The sequence below is a fragment of the Acomys minous genome, assembly GCF_964271855.1.
Source record: "Acomys minous genome assembly, chromosome: 15".
In the NCBI taxonomy this organism is placed as follows: domain Eukaryota; kingdom Metazoa; phylum Chordata; class Mammalia; order Rodentia; family Muridae; genus Acomys; species Acomys minous.
In genome coordinates this window covers 15,002,616-15,026,139 of record NC_140497.1, presented here as the reverse complement: position 1 = coordinate 15,026,139, position 23,524 = coordinate 15,002,616, and the positions used below count along the sequence as shown (strand labels likewise).

Sequence of the window (23,524 nt, the reverse complement as noted above, 5' to 3'; positions counted from 1 at the left end):
AGTGTGCACATTTGCATTTCTGAGTCTTTAGTCTCATTAGATGGCTAATATTTCTTTGGCTATTTAACAATGGAGAGAAAATTGGCTACTATTGGGCTATTTATCGGATTTTCCAAAAATGGAAGGGGCCATGTCTATGTTACTAGCGCTGGCAAATGCAGACAGTACTTTCACTAAAAAATATGCTCATTGAAATGATGGACAGACAGCCTGACTTCTGCTCCTGTCTCTGCCAAGTAATTACTTTTAAGGCCCTAAATATGTCACCTAACTTCTCTGAGATTCAGCTTCTCAACCTATGAAATAGAGATGTAGCCTTCTGGTTGGCAACGGGATGTAGCGCATTTCATGTACAATGACTTCAATCATTTATAGCTGTCATCCTACTCTACAGTCAAGTTCTACTCAGTTATCAGTCACAGCATCACCGCCATCATCCCTGTCCTTGACAGAACAGGCAAAGCAGGTGTTTGCCTAGTCAAAGGCAACCTGGGCGTTACATGTAGAACAAGCCGAGTGGACACTGTACTGCATTATTGAAGGCCACCATTAAAATTTATCATAAGATGGCTGGCTTAAAGCAGCAGCAATGGACTCTCATTGTGGCAGTTCGAATGAGAATGGCCCCCATATGCTTGTATATTTGAATACTTGGTACTCGGTGGAAATATTTGGGAAGAATTAGGAGGTGTGGCCTTGTTGGAGATGTGTCACTGGCAGTGTGCTTTGAAGTTTACAAAGCCCACACCATTCCCGACTAACTTTTTCTCTGTGTCTCCTATTTGTGGATCAGAACTGAACTCTCAGCGTCTGTCCCAGCACCATGCCTCCCTGCCTGCTAGTATGGTCCCCACCATGATGGCCATTGAAACAACCTCTAAAACTGTAAGGCCCAATAAACTCTTCTTCAATACGTTGACTTGATCATGGTATTATATCACAGCAATAAAAATGTAAATAAGACACTCACCAAGAGGACAGCATAGATTTTGGGTGATCATATGTCTGGAATCATAATAGTAGGAGTTAACCCAGCTTGCCAAAGTTATCTCTTGCAAATCAAACTAGGAAATAAGCAGCTATCACTACTTTAATAGCCGACAAAATATACATGAAATCTGGTTCATAGCATACTGTTAAAGGAACAATTCATCAAGAGACTAGTACAATTATGAATAGATAGGCATCAAGTTCAGATATACCCAAGCTACAGTTACTAGGTATAAAATTACAGATTAACTATAATCTGGTAATAATGGGTGATTTCAATACCTCACTCTCACCAATACAAATGTCATACTAGCAAAAACCAGAGGATTCTAAGAGTTACATTACTTCATGAATCAAAATGGCATAATATGCATCTACAAAACATTCCACCCTAATACCACAGAATACACATTCTGCTCAACAGCCTATGGAACTTCCTCTAAAAGAAACTATATATTAAGACACAAAGCAAGTATTAATAAATATGTGAAAAATCAAATGATTGTTTATATTCTGTTTGACCACAATAAAATAAAGGTAGAAATAAACAGCAAGAGAAAACAGAAAATTCTCAAAATCATGGAAATTAAATAACACATTATCAAATAGTGGATGTACCACTGAAGAAGTGAATTAAAAACCAAACAAACAAAACCTTCTGGAACAGATTAAAAATTAAGACACACAACACAATTCCCATACCTAAGGCTCAGGGAACTTTGCAGAAGAGTGGGGTATAGAGATTATAAGAGCCAGAAGATCAGGGAGTTTGCTCTGAGAATGTGTCTCCTAATAATATCAGAAGCTACACCCATACAGTCTCACCAACATGACAACCTGACATGAACTGAACCAGGATGACACTAATAGACATGGCCAAAGCCCACAAGACCTCAACCATACACAAAGAAACTCAGCAGTTTAAAAATGCTAAGAACAAGAGAAGTACTCTTCCCTAGCGAAGAATGTGCCTTTTGGTTATCTAATACCAAATAGTTATCCATGAAAGCTGCATACAAATAATACGATGCAGACCGAACAGGCTATGCTTATTACTTAGGAATGTGTGTTTAAATGAATATATCTGAATGTAATAACAATTAATGAAAACAGAGGTCATAAAATTGATATAGAATACGGAGGGGTGTGTGGGAGGGTTTTAAGGAAAGTAAAGGGAAAGGGGGGAGTTGTGGGATAATACGATAATTTTGTAGAGATTGCCATTCTGCCAAAAATCAATCCACAGGTTCAGTGCATTCCCCATCAAAAGTCCAGTACCATGCTTCACAGAAATAGAGAAGAAAATGCTAAAATATCTTGCAAAGAAACAAAGAAAAGGCCTCTAGATAGTCAAAGCCATGCTGAGCAAAGAAAGGATGCTGAAGGGTTCACCATACCCGACTTCAAGTTATACTTAGTGATAATTCAGCATGGTACCAACACATTTAGATGAATACAACAGGACAGAGGACCAAAATATATGCCAATGCACAAGATTTTTTTTACAAAGATTGAAAATTACACATAGAAGAAAAGGTAGTATTCTAACTATATAATTAAAATTTCTTACATGTATAAAATGTATCTGGATCTATTCACCATCCATTCCCCATACGCTGCTGGAGGCATATCCTACACATTCCTCCCTTCTTTCATTTCTTCTTCTTCTTCTTCTTCTTCTTCTTCTTCTTCTTCTTCTTCTTCTTTCTTCTTCTTCTTCTCCTTCTTCTTCTTTCCTCTTTCTTCTTCTTCTCTTCTTTCTTCTTTTTCTTTCTTCTTCCTCTTTCTCTTTTTAAAATATCAACTAAGACCAATTAGAACTGCTCAATTTGCATGGGAGTGGGGCATCCAGCAAACAAGGTCTGTCTACTAAACTTCCAATGAAAACTCACTCTTCCTTCTCCAGTAGCCATCACCTGTCAAAAGGGATGAGACTGTATCCCTCCACCATCCACACAAAGACAGCATCTTCAACAAAGGATACTGGAAAAATTGGATGCAAACATGTAGAAGAATGTTAATATCTATATCTTACCATACACAAAAATCAACTCCACGGTTTCAAAGACATGCATGGACATTTTATAATGCATTAGTGCATTATATAACTCCCATGGCTCTGATAAAGCATCATGATCAGGGCAGCTTTTAGAAGAAAGGGTTTGTTCTGGGTTATGGTTACAGAGAGTTGGAGTCCACAATTGTTGGGAGAGCATGCATAATCTTGAGTGGCAGCAGAAGCAGAAAGCTGAGAGAGCTATTGCCTTCGAAGGCACTCATGAAGCAGAGGTTGGACAGAAAGTAGGAGGGGCTTCTTACTCTCAGAGCCCATCTCCAGGGACATCCTTCTCCAGCAACTCTGGCCTCCCCAAACAGCGCCATTAATGGCATGAAGTATTCAAATGCTTAAGATTGTTGTGGGCATTTTTTTTCAACCAGAGCACACACCTATTATTAGTTATAATTAATGTATGCTAATAAAGACATTAAGAAAGAGTAAGAAATATGCTACAGCATGAAGACTAAAGTTAGAGAATCTCCTAAACCTGTGTTTTCTTATAAAATAAGTAGGGTAGATAAATCCTTGGAAAAAACAAATCTTCTAAAAGGGTAAATCCCCAGAACCAGATGGTTTTACCAATGAATTAAATAAGACTAGCTGGATATATATATCCAGCATTGCCCTTATAATGAAACTAAGAGCATTACAAGAAAAAAGGCCCCAAACTGTCTCATTAAAACAGACACAGAAAGATTCACACACACACACACACACACACACACACACACACACACACACACACACACACACAGTATCTTAAAATGTTTTTTGGATATTCATTCCATGAATACATAAAAATAAAATATTCCAAGAAAAATGAGGTTTCGGTGAAATGTTGGATCAATGTCTGGAAAGCATTGACTACAGATTAATAGTTTACAAATGAAAAATTGGGAAATTATGACCACACCAGCAAAGTTAAAAACACAGATGAAACCTGTCATCCAATCATAAGAAACATTAGCAGATTATTAGAGACAAGCAATGTCTTGCTTCAATTTCCATAGTTATCTGAAGGTCTGTGAGATGAGACTGTAGCAACTATGGTTTTATGTGAGTCTGCACTGCAGAGTGGGGCATCCACTGTGATAAGGCCGGTAGACAAAAGGAGAGGAGAACAGAGATGCTAACTGTTTGCGGATTATGTGGCTGTCACAGAGAAAATCCTTAATTATTTGCTGATGGAATTAGAATGTTAAGTAAATTTAACAAAGTAATTGGATACAGGCTTGGGAACACCACTGTTTGTAACTGTATTTTTTTCAATTTTTAAAAATGATCTTGTTTATATTATGGTCTCTTAAAATGGCATAAATCATTGCCTTTTTTGATGGTCTAGCACCCTCCAAACAAGTCCTTAGGAAGAAAGTTAAATAGATATGTGTGAGATTCCTGCAAAGAGGAAACCTTATTGAATGAATCAAAGGCAGGGCCAAAGGATGGGGTACACCATGGAGGAGGGAGGATGCAAAGATACAGTGCTGTAAATGGTTTCAGGGAAATCGACAATTTGACTCTAAAATTTATGTAGAGGCACAAAAGGTCAAGAACAATGAAAGTGGTCTCGAAATAAAATGCAAAAGTAGACAATGTACACCACTAGATACCAAGACCTATCAGAAAGATGTAGGAGATGATGTACAGTGGAGAAAAGGAAGATGAACATTAGGGTGAAAGGTGCAGAACCCAGATAAGAACACAGAGACATGCCTGCAAATCACCTGGGTTCAAACAGGACTATCCTACTGATGCCACACACATCTACTGAACCACATGTGCAAAGTGGTGCTTCCTTCTCTTTACTGGCACTTCTCCCTTGAAGGCCCATGTTTGTGAAACTGAGTGACATGGAGTCATTACAGGTAAAGTCAGACTCTGCTGGGATCAGCCCTCTCTGAGTTTCACTTTCTCCTATAGAATAATAAGACTTACAGGAATGAAATGTAATAATCAATGCAAAAATACCACAAAGCTTTATGGGTACGGGGCGAGGGAGATGGACAAGCATATTCTTGGAGCTGGAGACAATGTTATTTGTATAACATATGCCACTTAAAGTCACTATTTTTCCTTTTTATTTGTTAAAAATGAATTAATGAATGCTTTTTAAAAATTTTAAATTTGTGCAGTTACTTTGGTGCTACCCTGCACACTGTATATTGATTAACTAAAATATGTACACCACCTCTTATACATTATAAACTAGGGAGAAGATAAAAAGAGATTCCTTGGGGGACAGTATGAAACAGTCAATATATCAATCAATGCAGAAGCTGTAGGTATTCCATAAAGAACTGAGAAATTCTCACTGCCGTTAATTTGTAAGCTTTCCTTTGATGCAGACCTGCTCTGGCGTAAACCACAGCAAAGTAAGGATGGGCTCTCAAGACAGTGGAATGATGAAGAGAAAACATGCTCAAGCTGGTTGTAGCCTAAACTTCCTCACTTGAGACTGATCTCCTATAACTCAATGTCTAGTGTCTGCCTAGAATGGTCCTATTCACAATATAGCCTGGAAATTATTACTCATGTTTTACCATTGCATATTCATTCCATCAAAGCTTCCTGTCTTAGCCAAGGTTCCTATTGCTGTGATAAAATATGAGAAGCCTGGTAGGAAAAGGTTTAATCCCATGTACACTTCCAGGTAACAGCTCATCATGGCGGGAAGTCAGGGAAGTACTTCCAGCAGGGCAGGAACCTGGAGACAGGAACTACAGCAGAGGCCATGGAGTCACTAGCTTGCTCCTCACGACTTGCAAAGCCTGTGTTCCTATACCATCTAGGACCATTTGCCCAGGGCTGAAGCCACCCATAGAGAGCTGGGCTCTCCTACATCAGTTGTTAATTAAGGAAACACCCCCACACATTTACCCAAAGGCTGATCTTATGGAGGCATTTCTCAATTGTTTCCTTGACTAGGATAACTCCAGCTGTGTCAAGTTAGCAATAAAAAAAAACTGATAAGGACATCTCATAACATATATGGAGGTAGATCCATGCTGAGCACCAGAGATGTGTCTGTTCACTATACCAAAGTCACAGAAAAACTGGCCTCACCTGCATCCTCTGCAGTTCTCATGGCTCTGGTGGGCATACATGGTTAGAGAACATTTCCCTGCTTTGTTGGGGTTCCATAAGAGAAAGGCTCACATCTACCCACTTTCCCTCAGGCACCAGGGAGGACAGTGGCATTCAATAAATGTTTGTTGGATGACATTAATTATTCACAGGGCTTTAATACAGTCAGACCTGCTAAATGATCCTCTTCATGAATTTTTTAGAAATGAAAACAATTGCATCTAGTTAGACTCCATCCTTTTTAGACATTCTTTGCCTTTTATGCCCCACACCCCATTTTTTTTTGAGTATTCTAATAATAGCCTCAGCAGTGGCCTCCAGGCTGCTGGCCATGACGCTGGCCTTGGTGCTGGCCATGACGCTGGCCATGGTGCTGGCCTTGGTGCTGGCCATGGTGCTGGCCTTGGTGCTGGTTTTGTGCTGGTGATTCTGAAAGCATGCAGAAATGTAGGTAAAACCACACTGGCAGCCTGTTCTGGTTTTAAAATGTGAGAATATTTTGGGGGGAAATAATAAGAGCAGGCTTTTATTTAATTTTCAATACCGTGTGTGTGTGTGTGTGTGTGTGTGTGTGTGTGTGTGTGTGTGTGTGTGTGTATGTGTTGTGTACATAGGTTTTGCCAATATTTAAGTCATATATACATATATATATATACATATATGAATACATATGAATTAAATATACCAGGGGATCTGTTACATTTTCATATTAGTTGACAACATAAACCCAGAATGAAAACATCATAGGAGATATTCACAGAGTTTTACTACATGATACAGAAGCTTAGTAAAGCCAAACAACAGTGATCACATCGTATACTCAAAAACACAATATAGTTCTAAAAAGTTTCCTCAAGGTCATAAAACATGCTGAGGTAGTTTTGAAAAAAATCACACTATTTGTGCTGAACATGGAGAAAGCAGCTGTTCTCCTAGTAATGCTAGGCACAGCTTGAAGGCTCAAGCAGCATAAATGTCAAGGAGACTTTGGAGATGAGAAAATAAAATCTATGTCCATCTGCCCTTTGAAGATAAATAACATGTCTGGCTTTAATGATCTTGCGAAAAACAGGTTCACAGGAAGGACCCAAGAGTGGGGACAAGGAAAGAAGGGAACAGAAAGAGTGGGAATGGAAACAGTGAGAACAGAGAAGGGGTAGGAAGAAAGAAAGAATGGGAAAAGGAAAGATAGGAAACAAACAGAGAAAGAGTGGAAATAGAGAAATAGTGGGAACAGGCCAGCAGGGAGAACAGTCATAGAATTGGAAAACAGGACCTACTTGGTCTGATGTTTCGATCCTTGCAGATGTGCATGATACTGTTCTATTGAGTTGAGTGACACGCTGCAGGTTGTACATCTGTAAGTGCGCCTCAGACCTGTGGACAACAGACAGGCATGGTTAGCAGCTCTGCGTCATCAGTCCTGATGATGAGTGACTTTTAGAATTTCCACAGAGGCAGGTTCAGAGTATCAGAGAAGACTCTGGGTTCCCTGCTCCAAGGCACTCCTGCCCCTCCTCCCAGTGCCCAGCCACTGAACTCAGCAGAAGTGGAAATGTGCAGGTGTTTACACATAGCCTGCCCTATTTGTAGATGGCCAAATAGTTTTTAAAAATGTTTTGGGAATTTTCTCAACTCAAGCCAAGAAGCATGCTGACACTTTTTCTGCTAAGCCATATAGACATGCTTTTAATCTCTACAGCAAGACTAAAAACACACACGCACACAAGCCTGTCCCACTCCCTTGTGAGATCCCTTCCAGAACTGAAGTGTAACATTGGCTGTTACTAGCCTAAGCTTGGCACTAAGATTGTCTTACAAAAGGCAAGTAGCCAGCCAATAGAAGGAAAATGAACCAATCAGTTTGCAGGCAGTCTGACTTTCCTGCAGAGGTACAAACATCTATTGATATTCCTGTTTATTTGTTTGCCTCGTTAATACAGCATCAGCTTTGGGCTAGTCTCGGGGAATTCCAAAACAGAAAAGTCATGCTTTTCTCTCAAGGAGTTGAGCAGAGTCTTGACTGTTTCAGGGCACTGATTTATCCAATGGTAGACATGTGTTAACAATCACCATTATCTATATCACATTAAAACCTCCAGCGCAGTAGAAAACTACAATGGTGCATGTCCCTCCTGCTGATGTGTCCCTAAGAGGTGGCTGAGGGGGTAGGGAGTGAAGCCAAAGTTGAATCCTACAAGCTGGGAGTACACTCTAGTCAGTTTGAGACCTTGTAAGGAGGGGTGAGTCTAAGCTAGCTTGTAGGGTGTCTGTGAAGTGACTCACCATTCCCTGCGGCTAGCTTGCCCAACTTCTACACTGCAAACACAGCTTCAAAACTCCGGGAGGGAAAATAAAGGACTCCACCACCACACACGACTTCATGACAAGCCATAGGCACATCTGCTCTGCCCTGGAAACATTAGTGGGAGTGTCCCATGTCTGTGGATGAGTGAAGGATTCCTTGACATTGAAAATCAGCCCACAAAAGAATGGTACCCACCAAGGCAATGTGACCGGGCAAGGAGGGCTGTTGGCAGAGTCTGGACTCCAGATGTTAGGAGCTCAGCTGGTGAAGGATGGTAGCTTGTCAGGCCTGCTCTTACATCTGTGATGTGAGGGAAGAGCCAAGCTCAAAGCTAAGAGCCTCACAGTATTGGCCTGACCTCAAGCAGCCACCCAGGAGAAACTTCTACAGCAATGGTTCTCAACCTCCTATTGCTGCACCCCTTTAATGTTGCAGTTCCTCATGTTGGGGTGACCCCAACCATAAAATTATTTCATTGCTACTTCATAACTGCAACTTTGCTACTGTTATGAATCTTAATGTAAATATCAATATGTAGGCTATCTGATGTGAGGGATAGCCTCTGAAAGGGTCATTTGACCCCAAAGGGTTCACTACCCACAGATTGAGAACCACTGTTTTATAGGTTCTGTTCAGTAAGCTTGGCATAAGACTAAGAGATGTTTCTAAACAATATCCCACCCTACCCTATACTTAATAAAAAAATAAAAAATAATAGACAGACAGACAGACCAACAACAACAAAACTCCACAATTCCCTGGTGGGTCTCACTTCTCACGCTCCTTTGAAACTTATTACCCAGAACGGTGGATCAGAGGAATGAAAACCAAGTTGCTCCACTAAAAAGAGCTGAGCTTGCACGGCCTTTCCACTTCCGAAAGATTATCCTGTTCTCCAAACCCAGAGGCTATAAGTTATCACAGCCAGTATAGAAGTTGTCAGGATGCTTATCCATGCCGGATCCATTCTGCTCTTTTATGCATAGAATCAAAATATGAAATCCGGCTTCAGGCAGTAACTCTCTCTGGAGGTCTCCATCAATCTTTTCATAATAAACAGTAACTGCTGTGTGAGAGTCCTTTTTAGAGTTCACACTAATCAAAGGGCTCCTCGTAAAAAAAAAAGTGGAGGTTCAGTTTGGCAATAGGCATAAATATTTATGTTTAAAACTGGGAACTTTTAAGAACATCAACAAATATAAAAAATAATATTCTGATCTGCTACTTTCCATAAGAATTCTCGTGCTCTGCAGCCAAACCAAAGCACGGGAGTGGAATGTCTGGCACTTTATTGCAATGCAAACTACAGGGGTGAGAACGTGAAAGGCAGTGGGCATAGGCAAGAACCCAGGCAGAGAGGCAGAGGGGTAGAGTCCGCCACCCGCCACCCACCACCTCCCCACACACACAAAAGACATGGTGTTCTCAGGCAGAACTTTGGGCTTTATTAATAGTTGAAATCCTAACTACTTTGGAATTATATGACTCTTTTCCCTCAGGGAACTACAGAATCTAATTATTAAATAAAAAATGTCAACGTCCTTACTGAATCCATTTCGGCACAACAGTACATTAACTGTATCCTAAAGCCCTGGCATCTCGTAGGATGGTGTGGGAACAAGACAGAGAGCTTCTGACTTGGAGGAGCCAGGAGGAGCCCCTTGAAGACACGTTGCTTTTGTGCTTATATTTCCCAGCACAGTGCGTATAATAACAGATAGGCCTAGAGAGGTTAGCAGACTGTCACCCCTCAATGTGACTTCTCAAGTCCAGTAAAACTAGACTCCATGTTTCTTCTGCTGCATTCAGTCTCCATTAGAGAAATAGTATTGGCCTGTATTATGGTGTCGGGTATTTGGCCAAATGCCATGGATATTGGAAATAAGGACACCATATGAGTTCTTATGGAACTAGTTAAGGACGAAGGCAACCAATGAGTTAAGGCTTCTTGAGATCTGGGCACAGAGAGGGCACTCCTAGTCCTCATTGGAAAAGCTACTTTTGCACTGGATAACAATAAATAGAGAGTAAGGAGTGGTCACAGTACTGAGAATAAATGATGTGGAGTGTCCCACCCTAAATATAATTCACCAACCTCCTTCCAAGACTTAGGAAGCATCATGGATGAGGAGGCAGAGAATGAATGTGAGAGGTTGGGGAAGACTTAGATGAAACAGTGTCTTCAGGGCACAGGGCTATTGGACTCCTGGACTTGGAGCACCTGTGGTTGCCTGAATAAGAAATGAACAGTATCCAGCTTGGATTGGGGTGGGTCTCAAGGCCTCACCCCTGGAATAGGAGTTATTGGCAGCTGATGTTTGGGAAGGAAGAGTCATTTTTATTTGGGGATATGCTCCATGACCATTTGGCCTCAGTCCAGCATATGGTCCTACACTCGTGCCCAAACGGCCATCACTAATTAGACTCTGTGGGTTCCATGAGAAGTCAGAGAGAAACAGAGGCTGGTGACTTGTCTGCCAAGTGATGCTGGCTAAGGAACTGTCCAGGGAGAACAAATAGCTCATGGAGGGGCAGAGGAAGAAATGGGTCATAGTGAAAAGTGTTTTTTTTTTAAAAAAAGGAAAAGATGAATTTAAAAAGTCAAACAGCCATGCAAATCCACAATTCAACATCCACTGGTTTATCATTTAAAACCCAAGAAAGATCAAATATATCCCCATCAACAAAACCTAAGCATACAGGATGCCTGCAAACTTGGACTGCTGCTTAAAGTTCTCACAATGAGGGAAAACAAAAGCAAACCAAAGAAAAACCCTACACCATGAAATTGAGATCTACAGGCAGACACAATAACATGAACGTGAGAAAGATGAACATGACACTACCAAATGATACCAGGCTTGCTTGCCACCATTTGAGGTACAGACCTCACATGTGGTAAGAAGAGAATGAAGTCCTGAACACTATCCTCTGACCACACATGTGCACCGTGATGTACATGTATATATACACACACATACACACACAACCTGCACATACACAAATATATTTCAAAATGTAAAAAGAGAAAAATAAAAAAAATAATGAACATATGAGTATGTGCTTTTATTTAAATTGCTCTTAATTTACCCAAAGGCAACCAACAACTTAGATATTATATTTTAGTATTTATAACATGCATGGAGTTCAAGCAAAGAATGAGTGGGAGTAGGAAAACACCACTGAAGAATCACTTTATTTGATATAAAATAGTGCAATTTTAAATTTAAAATGATAGTGGAAATGTAAAGAAGTGATAATTCCACATGCTTTCTTACAGCAATCACTAAGCAAACGTCAAGAGCTAAGGACAGAGAGCCCAATGCAGAATGGTGAGTGTTTCTATTAGCCCACAGTGAGGGGGGAAGAACGGTTAGAAAACAGAAAACATGGAACTGGGGGAAAGAGGTACTCAGTCAGTAGAACACACACACACATATACACACATACACACTCATTCACAACCACACACATACCCCCAAATATACATACCACCCACACGCATATACATGGAAAAATAAAAATTGAAATGAGATGGAACACATAGAAAACAAACAGCAAAATGATAAAACTAAATTCAATCATACTAGTAATTATATTAAATATAAATAGGTTTTTTAAAAAATCCCCAAATACTGAAATTGTCAGAATAAATAAAAACCAAGGCCAAAAAATATATATGGTGCATTAGAAGGCAGGCTTTGTGTACTTAGAGGCTAAAACTGAAGGGCTTAGAATTGAGCCATTAGGACAGGAAGTTAAGGAAGTGTAAATGCTCTGTTCATGTCTGAATAGAGTTCATAGCAGGGCATTTCCCAGACATGGTGAAGGCACTTTATAATGAGAAAGGGAGAGTTCCATCAGGAGAACACAACTTGGAATGTCATTGAGCTAATAAAAGCTAAAGAACAGGTAATATAAAACCTGATTTTAAAAAACAACCAAAGGCAGAAAGAGTCAAGACCACAGTGATCAGGGTGTTCGCATATCTCTCTTGGTAGTTGTTAGAAAAACAGGATGAAAATCAACAGTGTCTGCAACTCCGTAAGTACTCACTGAGGGACACACATGCAAAGTGTGTGCTGAGCTCCTGCAAACCGCATAAACTTGAATTATGCTTGTAGAGGGAGTTTTGACAACAATTCAATTAAATTAGTAATAAATCACGGGAAGATTTGCAAAGCATCTAAAATATCTCTAAATCACTCCTGATAAAGAAAATCAGAAGACAGCTCAAACCAAAGAAAGACAACACTATAGATGTTGTTGTGGAAGTTGTAGAGAGATTTACAGTCTCAACCCTGCGACCCTAGACAATGGCAAGCACTTAAACAAAACTGAAGTAAAAAGGTGACAAAACTGACGCAAGAAGGTGAAGCTGTAAATCACAGGAACAAAGGACAGAGAACGTCTACAAAAGTCATAATAATAATAAAGCCAAACTGTAGTCTTTGAAAGATGGTAAAAAATACTTCTTCCCCTGAGCAGCTTGAGTGGAGATAAAAAAAACAAACAAACTAATGAACAAACAAACATATACCACCCAGTAAGAGTAGACATCAGTACAGAACATATGGGCCAATCCAGAATGACAATGAAAGAACAATAGAGTATTTCATATTTAAATCAGCCCCAGAATATGCATGAGTCAGGCTCAAGTACCAGAGCTAAGAGGACAGCCATTCATCAACAGACACTAGTTTATTAGCAAGGTTTTCTTTCACTGAAAGATGCAAACCCAGAGGGTTGCTCCAGAAAACTCTATAAAATATTAAAAGATTTTGTAACACCAGCTTTGCGACACACTCTTGGCAGATGGGGGAGGAAAAATATCCACAGGTGCTGAGGAGGACGTTTCTCAAGTCTCTGCATCCAGGATCAAAATTCTCAGCAAATTAAAAGAAAATTTTATTTGATAGAGAATGCCTATGTAAGATGTACAGCTAAAATAATGTTCAGCGCTAGAATTGATGTCTCCTCTGATTAAGAAAAAGCCAAAGTGCCACTTAGACAACGGCTGCTAGTATCAAATCCAAGGCCTATGCATGCGCTACTACAGCAAAGTATGCTATTAGTGCTGGGCTATTTGTGCTATTGGTGCAGGGCTGCACCACCAGAAAAGGAAGGGGGGTAAGAGACATTCAGATGGGAAAAGAGGAAGCAAAATAGTCTTTACTCATAGAAGAAATCGTTAAATAGGAAATTCTAAAACATCTAGAAAATGGCTACAAGTAGAACACAGGAAGTCAGTAAAGCAAGCACACACAAGACCCAATAGAAGAAACTGTATTCCTTGTAGCCACATGGGCTACAAGTGGAAAATACTATTTTCTAATATCATTATAATACTACCCTAAACCACTTTAAAAATGGGAATAAGTTTGACAATAATATAGAAGGTCAAAACCAATGAATAACTTTGAAAGACATCAATAGGAACCTACAGAGACCTGGGACCAGGTTCATGAACTGACTCCAAAGTGCATCATCATTAATAAACCCCCGATTCATTGCAAACTCACTAAAATCTCCATAGGCTCTTTGCAGGCTGAGAAATATGGGGAAACCAAGAGATGGAGAATGATCAAGACAATTTTGAAAAAGAAAATCATTTAAAGGGCCATAGTGAGGAGCCTATGCTGCCCAGGCAGCACCGGGTGGACACAGGGAAGCAGTGGAGCAGGGTAGTGTCCAGAAGGGCACTGCTCATTAGAGGTCAGCTGAGCATCAATGAAGATTTCAAGACAATTCAACAGGGAGGACAGCTTTTCCACGAGTGGGTAACGGAACAATTAGGGTCAGCTTGAGCCGCCAGCAAACATGAAAATAAGATGGTGACATGACACAGTGAGGAGAGTACAAACCCACAGAGTTTAATCTCTAGAACTCACCTAAGGGTGCAAAGAGAGAACCAGCTCTACCAATTTTCCCTCTGATCATTCACGTGTGTGTGCACACATGCGCACACGCACACACATACACTCACACACACATGCACACACACATCACAGAAACATATACACACAGTAATAAATAGAATAAAAATAAAGTTAAGGTTGTTAATACATTTAGATGTAAGAGTTAAAACTATAGAACTATAAAAATATAAAGACTGTAGAATATCTTCATAATGGGTAAGAAGCACATTCTAAGAATGAAACCGCAGAAGCATGAAAAAGGACCAAACATACTTTATTACACATAAGAAGAGTTCACTTATGAAAGATGCTGTTTAGAAACAGACCAGTGAGTGCTACCCGAGGAAGACACATCCGACACAGGCTGTGTTCAGATCGCAAAATCAACTCCTGCCCATGCATCACTAAGAGACAACCCAGTATTTCAAACAGCAAACTGCTGGCTTAGGTGTATCATAAAAGAGGATATAAATATGACTAGTAAGCACGTGAGTAAGGTGTTTGGTCTCAGTTGTCTCTGGAGAGATGCGAAGTAAATGATGTTTAAGTGCTATCTCTCATTCAATACAAATGCTGCCATCAAATAAAGGAACAGCAAGTGTGACTAACTCTGAGAACAGCTAAAATCCACATGTTTCTGGGACAACAGGAAGCGGGGCTTTCATGGAGAAGCCATCCGGTTGCTTCCTACGAAGTTTTCATCAGACATCTAACAGTACAGGGGTTTATGCTAGAGGAATAAAAAATTGTATGTGGCCCTGGGGGGTGGGAGCTGAGGGCACATGTCTCTCCTTCCCTCCCCCTTCCCTCCTCCCTCCCTCTCACTTTCCCTCTCTCTTTCCCTCCCTCCTCCCTCTCCTCTCTCTCTCTCTCTCTCTCTCTCTCTCTCTCTCTCTCTCTCTCTCTCGTATATAAATATTTTTAGGAGCTTTAATTGTAGTTTCCAAAAAATAAAAATGGCCATCAACACAAGAATTGGTAAATTAAGGTATATTTACTTATATATATTGACATTAAAATGAGAAAAATGTCAGTGTACTAATATGCATCAGCAGAGACGATGCTCAAACACAGTCTCAGGAAAAGCACTGGGATGCAGAGAGGCAAATCCTATGTGAACCCACCAGTGAGGTGACTAAGACAACAACTGTCTCACAGGAAACCAGGGTTCAAAATAGCACTCCCTTTGGCAGAGGGAACTGACAAGTGAATATTGAAAAATGTTGAAGAGATAATATTTTCTAGGTGTAGGATGGCAATTACAAGGCATGCTCATTTATCAAAACTCATGGTATCAAATACCTAAGACCAGCACATCCCACTTTATTTTCAAAGTGCATGGCTGAGTTTACATAGGAACCTCAGCACACCGGGAGCTTTGGTGGCTCTCCACCACACAAGGAAATGCTCACATGTGTTCTGAATTACAGTGCTCACTAAAGCCGGAACCACTGCTGAGCATGATTTAAAATATAAAGGCAAGAACAGGGTTTGATTTTGAATTATTTCATCTTCTTCCTAGCTTTGAATATCTTGCAACCAAACTGTACTATAAGTGGCTTCTTCCTTCTCCAACACCACACACACACACACACACACACACACACACACACACACACACACACAGACAGACAAATTAGTATCTAAAAGTTCTACTACATGTTTGCCACTTGGCTCATCAGTCCACTCATTGCACGACCCTATTGTCACAATGAGCATATGAGGAGGCTGTGGGGCAGACGTCTGCATGGACAGATCAGTGTATATGCCAACATGGATGGGGAAAAGACCACAAGACCTCAACCCTGCACAAAGAACTGCCGCCAATTAAGTAATGCTACAACTGGGAGAAATAGTCTCCAAGGAAGATGGTGATCCGATACCAAATGCTTAGCCCTGAAAACATACATATGAGTAACACTATACAGACCGAATAGGTTGCATTTAGGCCATAACATATACATACACATATGTGCAATAACAACAAAAAAGATATAAATTTGAAATAAAGCAAGGAGGGGCATATGGAAGGGTTTGGAGGGAAAAATGGAAGGGAGACATGATCTTATTATATTATAAACCAAAACAAAATACAAAAATGTTTTCAAAAAAGAATTCTTTCCCTCCTGCCAGAGCTTTAGTCTAGAATTACAAGGTGTACACACCCGCTGGATACTTGAGAATTACGTGGGTGTTCTCAAGACACATGTGTGTGTCCCATAGACACCTGAGCTTCAGTAAATCTGTACTGGAACCTTGAAATCACTATTATTATGAAACCAAAAATTGGGGACAAAACACTTTTTCTTGTCCTTAGCCCAAAAGGCTGTGTTCAGTTGCTGTATCTTTGAGAAGCAGAGTTGCGTTGTCTCTAACCCCACCAATGGACAGGCACATCCTTAAGCTCAGCTAAATTCAGTTCAACCCTGAGCACTCACTTTGTACAGGAAGCTGGCACAAGCTTACTTCAATTTCCTCAAATATGCCAAATGCTTGGAGACACTTACCCTGAGCTCTGAAGTTCTACTCAGTACACTTAACACAGTGCTCCACAGTACAAGATGTACTTGCACTCCCTGTGTCAGATCCACTGCTACCTTTGGGGGCACTTCCTGTGCTCTGATCACCTTATTGAAAGAATGGCCCTGCTGTGGACTGATCAGTGGCAAGGACAGACTCAGTCCTTGGACATGTCAATGTTTAAAGCTCTCAGAAGGGTGTGTGTGTGTGTGTGTGTGTGTGTGTGTGTGTGTGTGTGTGTGTGTGTGTGTGTGCACTCCTGACACTCTGTCATCCTTACTTATTGAACCTGCTATCTGTCAATCCTCCAGAATCTCTGCACAGTGATTTCTGCTCAGTCAAACCTCCAACCCCTGTAGTTCGTACTTGATTACTTAACTGTCATTGGGTATCCCTAGTAAGCTCTGTCTTCTTTGTAGGGACAACATATACACTTCAAGTTCTGTGTTCATCCTAACAGGTTGGTACTGGCTGCCTGGTGAGCTCTGAAAAAACTCTGAGACCAAGCCCCTCAACTGCCTACAGATGGTAAATTGACATTTCCTGAGGCCAAATTGTTTCATAGTTAAGGGTGGGGACCAAGCGCTATGCAATCTGTAACTGTGTCCCCGCTTCAATGTGCTGGACCAAACTCCTCAATAGTCAAGGTAGAGAATATTTGGCTGGATGAGAACCCTGAGAAAATATGTGGATTTAAGGTCACAAGCACAGCTGGCTCAGTGGATCAGGTAGAAACAGAAGGAAGAAAGCAGCAGCTCTGGAAATGAAGGCCCCTTTAGCACTGCTGGAATCAACCCCTGTCCGTGGGTCCGTGGCTTCAGGAACTGTCCTAGGGGCATCTCCGCTAGGCATCTTTGCTGGTTGATCCTTCTGTCTCCATGGGGCAACAGGGCTGCATCTTAGGACACACACAAAGCAATGCACAGGGGGCACAGTCACTCCTTCAGCTCACTGTACCACCAAGGCCCACGCATTAAGACAGAGACAGTGCCCAAGTCATCCACGTGATTTCCACTTTCTGCTCGAGGGTAGCTTGCTATTCTTCTCCCCAGAACTCCATTCTTCCCGCCAACTGCTGGCAACCCTAGATCCAGAAAAACCTGTCTTCTACAGATGGCCTGGCCAGCTCCAAAACTGCCTGAGATCTGAGCCCGATCACACACACTTCACATCACCCACAATGGCTTCCTCTCCCTATCAAAGGCTGACTGGCATGATCTTGAAGTATCAAAAGAACACTTTCTAAAAAGGATGAAGGAGCTTTTGTTAGTGTTCACCTTGAAAGCCCCTCATGAATATTAGCTCATTTTACACATGAAAAAACAATGGTTCAAAGATATTAAATTCATATAACCAATAAGTAAAAAAAAAAATCTAGATCTGAGTTTATTTACTTCTGATTCCAAAGCTAGTGACCTTGACAATTAGGACTTTAAAAAAAATGAGAAGGAATAGAAAGAAATGAACCCTACTTAAAGCAATAACAAAACCTACCAAAAGAAAACAATAGCAATCAACATATACATATATGTTATATATAAATACATACATATGCATTTATGATGTTTATACATACAAACACACATATACATATGTTATACATAAAAACACATATACATAGATGTTTATACATATAAACACACATATATATACTATACATATAAATATATATACATGTATGATGTTTATACCTACAAACACACACATATAAATATATGTTCATACATATAAACATACACATAATGTAACTGGTTTAAGTGCTGAGAACGACTGACTGTGACAGATCACCCTTAAATGGGTCATCCCATATCAACGCAGCCTCCTTCCCATGAAGCTACAAGAATATCAAGGAAGATGGTGAGGCTGAGGGAATGTGAGAACAGCAGGGTGGGGAAGAAGGGAGCTGTGGAATGCTGCCTTCTATGCCTGGCACAGCTAGCCATGAACCAGAAGGCCACAGCAGCCGAGGCTGCCTGTATGAGACCCGCACAATATCAAGCCTGTAAAACTTCTAGCATGAATCGGGAAGAGGCCCCGGAGGCCCCATCTTTGGTCAAGAACTACTGGCAGTTGACGGCTACTGGGGGAAGAGTCAGTCTTCTTTGGGGAGGTGGCCACTGCTAGGTTTCCCATGTCATACCCACTTGCACTCGACCTGTGCTAATCCTACTCAGTGGGTTATTTTAAAAAAAACAAAAGCAAAATGCAAATAAGACATGAAGTTGGGAAGGCCTAGTGGCGTTGGATAGGGAGTGAATATGACCAAAATTCATTACAAACGTATATAGAATTTTCAAACAATGAATTAAAGGTATATAAAACACATTAATTTGAGATGGTTATATGAGATAGATGAAATAGGAGCGTCTACTGTAGTAAGTTTCCGTTCTAGAACAACTGTCAGTTCTCCACCAAATGTGAGCACTCAGGTGACGCTCCCCAGATTCCATGGAGGAATTGGGAAGCCATGAAAGGAAAGCAAGTCACTTGTACATCCAGTCGTTTTCTGTCCTTTGGTTTTCTTTTTCAAGACATGGTTTCTCTGTGTGGCCTTGGTGTCTTTACTCGCTTTGTAGGCCAGGCTAGCCTTGAACTCATAGAGATACACCTGCCTCAGCCTCCCGAAGTGCTGGGGTTACAGGTATGCACCTCTGTGCCTGGCTCACACATCCAATCTTAAGTGCACAATGAAAATGGCTCTTTAATGGGTGTAGTGGACTGCTAGTCCCCGTTTGAGACACTCTAAGCACCACAGAGAGCATCTAAATGCCTCCTGAATTCAACTCATTGCCTACAGGCATAGACTACAGGGTACCAAACAGCTAATTAAACAAAGAACACACACTTTCTAAAATGGTCCTTTCTCTGTTTGAACAGTGACTATGCAAAGCTGTGAAGATTGAATCAGCAAAGAAAAGCTTACCATCTTCAAAAGCTGTTTCCAAACAAACAGAGCCTAAAGAGAGGGAATACATTCTCAGCAATTAAAAGACAATTTTAGCTATGTTGGATGCCTGGCTCAAGCAGGGGCTGGAAAATAAGTTGTCATTCAGTGAGAATTCAGAAGGGACAGAGTAGCTCAACCTAAACACTAGCACACTAGGAGGGTGTAGATATAGTCCTCAAGGCAAAGGTGGGTAATAAACTTTGATGACTTGAACAAATCCACCTCAATGCAGCAGCCTTAATTTAGTTGTAAAGATGATCTGTCATTACTCTTACATTACTCTCTGCCGCTTACCTGAAAACTAGAGAATTGAACCGTTTTGCTTTTGTTTTGGGGAATCCGAACCCAAAGCATGGCAGATATAGACAGGCTGTCTGAGTCTTTCCATTTGAACTATCGTCAAACAATTTTTAGCCACCTGTTAAATAACAACAAATGTGGGGAATGCTTTCTCTTTCAGTCTGATATTGATGTGGTGTAAGCAGAAACGGGTAGGGGGTAGGATGTGCTTTTTCTCTGTGTTTCTTATAGCAATGCTGATGATGTCAGTGCATACAGCAGGTGATAACCGTGCTAATGAAGTCAGTGCATACAGCAGGTGATAACTGTGCATAACATTTTCATAAAACTTATTTTCTTTAGAACACAATTTTTGGCTTCACACTACTTGTGTGCTGGACCATGCTCTTAACAGGAAATTGTGGATTATGGCATCAAGTTAACAATACATCCAAGTACATCTCAAGTATGTGCTTGTGAGTCACTACCTGGTGATCCTTGGGAAATGGCGTGCTGTGCAGGATGCTATGGCCAAATTAGGCACCACGTCCCTTCTCTTCTTGCCCTGTTCTATGGTATCCATGATCAAGTCAGCTTGTGTGTCTGTTCCTGTCTCATGCTGCACAGCAGTATCTATGGCAAAGTCAGCATGCATGTCCCTTCTCCTTCTGCTTTTTGCTATTGCTCCTCAAGGCAGCCATCTCTTCCTCGTGGCCCCTATGATGTTCTCAAAGAGCATCAATAGCAGCGACATCCCACAGCTGTCAATAAGCTGGGATATTATGCCATTAGCTACATGCAGTAAAGAGCCCTGGCGTACCTTCACCCATCTTCCTTCAGAGCTACTCAAGTCCAATGGCCCTGAGATGCACTGGGAGAGGCCTGTGAGAGACACGGCCCAATAAGAGCCAGAGTTGAAAAGATGAGAGCAAAAAGCCCTAATTTCCAATGATGCTTTACAATCACTCAGATTTGAAACACCGATTTCTCTCTCTCTCTCTCCCTCTCTCTTCCTCTCCCTCTCTCCCTCCCTCTCTCTCTCCATCCTGGATATGTGCCCCTTCCCTGCAGAGCTGACCTCCTAATAGAGCTGCTCCAAATTTAGAAATCTTACAACAACAACAACAACAACAACAACAACAACAACAACCACCCTTAAAGTTTGTGCTGCAAGTTTGACTGACTCTGGACCTCAAATCCCCATGCCCATATGCCCATTTGCTCTGTAATTCTCACAGCTTCATGCCAACAGCTGACAGCCAGTGGCCCCACTGTGACTTCCACGGGTGACTTTCCTCAAGGACACTTGACAGTGTCCTCGCAATTTAAAGCAACTATCCCAATAGTTTTGCCTATTTATAGCTTCACATCCGATTACCTCATATACAATCTAACAGAAAGAAGCTGAACTCACGGGTTGACAAGGGAATGCACTGCTATTAGAAAGCAAAGACACCATGTAAAGACCAGAAAATGACATTCCTCAGTCATCCCCAGATACACTGGACCTCACACTTGGGGGAGAGGAAGAAATGACATGACACCTATTGATCATTTTTACAAGAAGAAGTCTACATCTCATTGCCAGTCTACATTTACCATTTAACCACGATGGGCCTTTGTTTCCTAATCTTTAAAACGGAGGAGAAATTACAACCATTCAAAGCTCATATTAGAATTTCATAACTTAATGAGTATGTAGCATAGGAGAAGTGAACAGCTCAATGAATGTAAATGATGGTGAATACTTACATTTTATTTCAATTGATTAATTTTTTTCTTAGCTTACAAAGAATTAGGTTTCATTATGGCATTTTTTCAAAGAAATTTGTTTTTGCTGTTTTCCTCCAGGCACCTTCTTCCCGTCCTCCTCCCTACCTTGTGCCCTCCCACCCCCAGTAGATTACCTCCTACATTCATGTCATATGTGACCCTTTGCCTTCCCTGCAGTTCTGAGCACTGTTGTCCTCTTCCATAAACTCTTATGGAGTTCACAGCCGACACCTAGTCTTACAATCCCTTATTTACATATGGCTTGTTTTTACTCACGATGATCTTATGCTTTGAACAAAAAATGAGGACTTCACTCATGAGTGGGGAACTTCATAATAATTTAATGGTCTAGAAAGAATACTCACGTTGTAACAGGCACATATAAGGCATCCTGGCAGGCTGCCTTTTCTACAGCTGCTATTTACCCTGTCTTTTGACAGATCACGTGCTTCCTTATGCATTCATCAGCCTATATATTTGCTTAGCTTGGAATTGAATAGAAAATGATCCCTAGTCTTCATTTAAAACTGTGTTTTGAAAACACTGTGAGGAAAAATTAGATGAACTGCTTCTGGCTACGCTACTGACACCATGGATCTCAATATATTTTGCTCTCTTTGTTTTAAATGGAGTGTCTGTGGCTACTGAATATATAATTAGCTAAGTTAATAAGCCAAATGTGCCTAAGAAGCAGAAGGGTAAGTTGAAATTAGTATACAGGCATCTCTTTTATTTATGAAGAGCACATGCGGGAGCTGATCTGAAGAATTGGGGTTTTTTTGTTCACTTAGTGTTTGTTCTTTTTTTATCAATAGTCTCTGCGGGCAATGCCTCTGGTCTCTTGGGTCATTATAAAAGCTGATTTTTAACAGACTCTGATATGTCCAATGGGAAGGAAGGGCTCGTAACCTCCATTATCAATACTCAGAGGCCTTTCAAGCTTAAGCACATATGTCTGCAGATCAGCCTACATCCAAGGCCCACAGTTAAACAAGGCAGCACTGCCTCCTCCTCCAGCCTCTTCCCACAGAAGAAAGGGGATACAAATGAGAGGAGGCAGAGAGATGGAGTGAAACTTTGGCACTGCGACCATTCAACTGGGGTATAAATCTCATCTGTTCATCTGTGGGATCTAAGAGCAAAGCCATTGAATACATAGCCCAGCTGTCTGCCTGTTTGTTTTTGCATGCGTGTTAAGGAAAATATAAAACACCATGATGCGATTGTTATTTTAGGATTCAAAACTATTATCTATGTAGATGCAAGTGGATGAATATGATGGACAGCTTTCCCCTAAGCCAACGGCTCAACATTGACCAACTCGGTGATATACACTGAACTTTCCAGGATGTTTTTGCATGCAATAACTTTGCAGATTACAGTCTTAGAGAGTAATGGGAGAGGAAATAACGTTGTAGAAGGTAACCACCCCAACAGAGGAGAACTGACTGTACACAGGCGCCAGTGAGACAGTGGGCTAACACAGGAACGGGGCCACTCTTTATCAACTGTGCTAAGAACTGTCCAAAGAAACTGCATCACTGTTTCAGCCAGTGGGCCACATGCAGCCAGGAAAGCTGTGAATGTGTCCCAACACAAAGTCATAACGTTAGCACAGTATGAGATATCTTAAAAAAAAAACTTAT

General features: G+C 40.9%; 1 protein-coding gene across 2 annotated transcripts in view; it reads right to left on the bottom strand.

Annotated features, from left to right (window-relative positions):
* ZMAT4 (zinc finger matrin-type 4) overlaps window positions 1–23,524 on the bottom strand; it is a 645,949-nt gene that overhangs the window by 259,458 nt on the left and 362,967 nt on the right. For both annotated transcript variants that reach the window (XM_084759846.1, XM_084759845.1), the window contains exon 6: window positions 7,414–7,510. In XM_084759846.1, coding sequence (XP_084615972.1) covers window positions 7,414–7,510 — 97 coding nt within the window. The remainder of the gene's footprint in view (window positions 1–7,413; window positions 7,511–23,524) is intronic.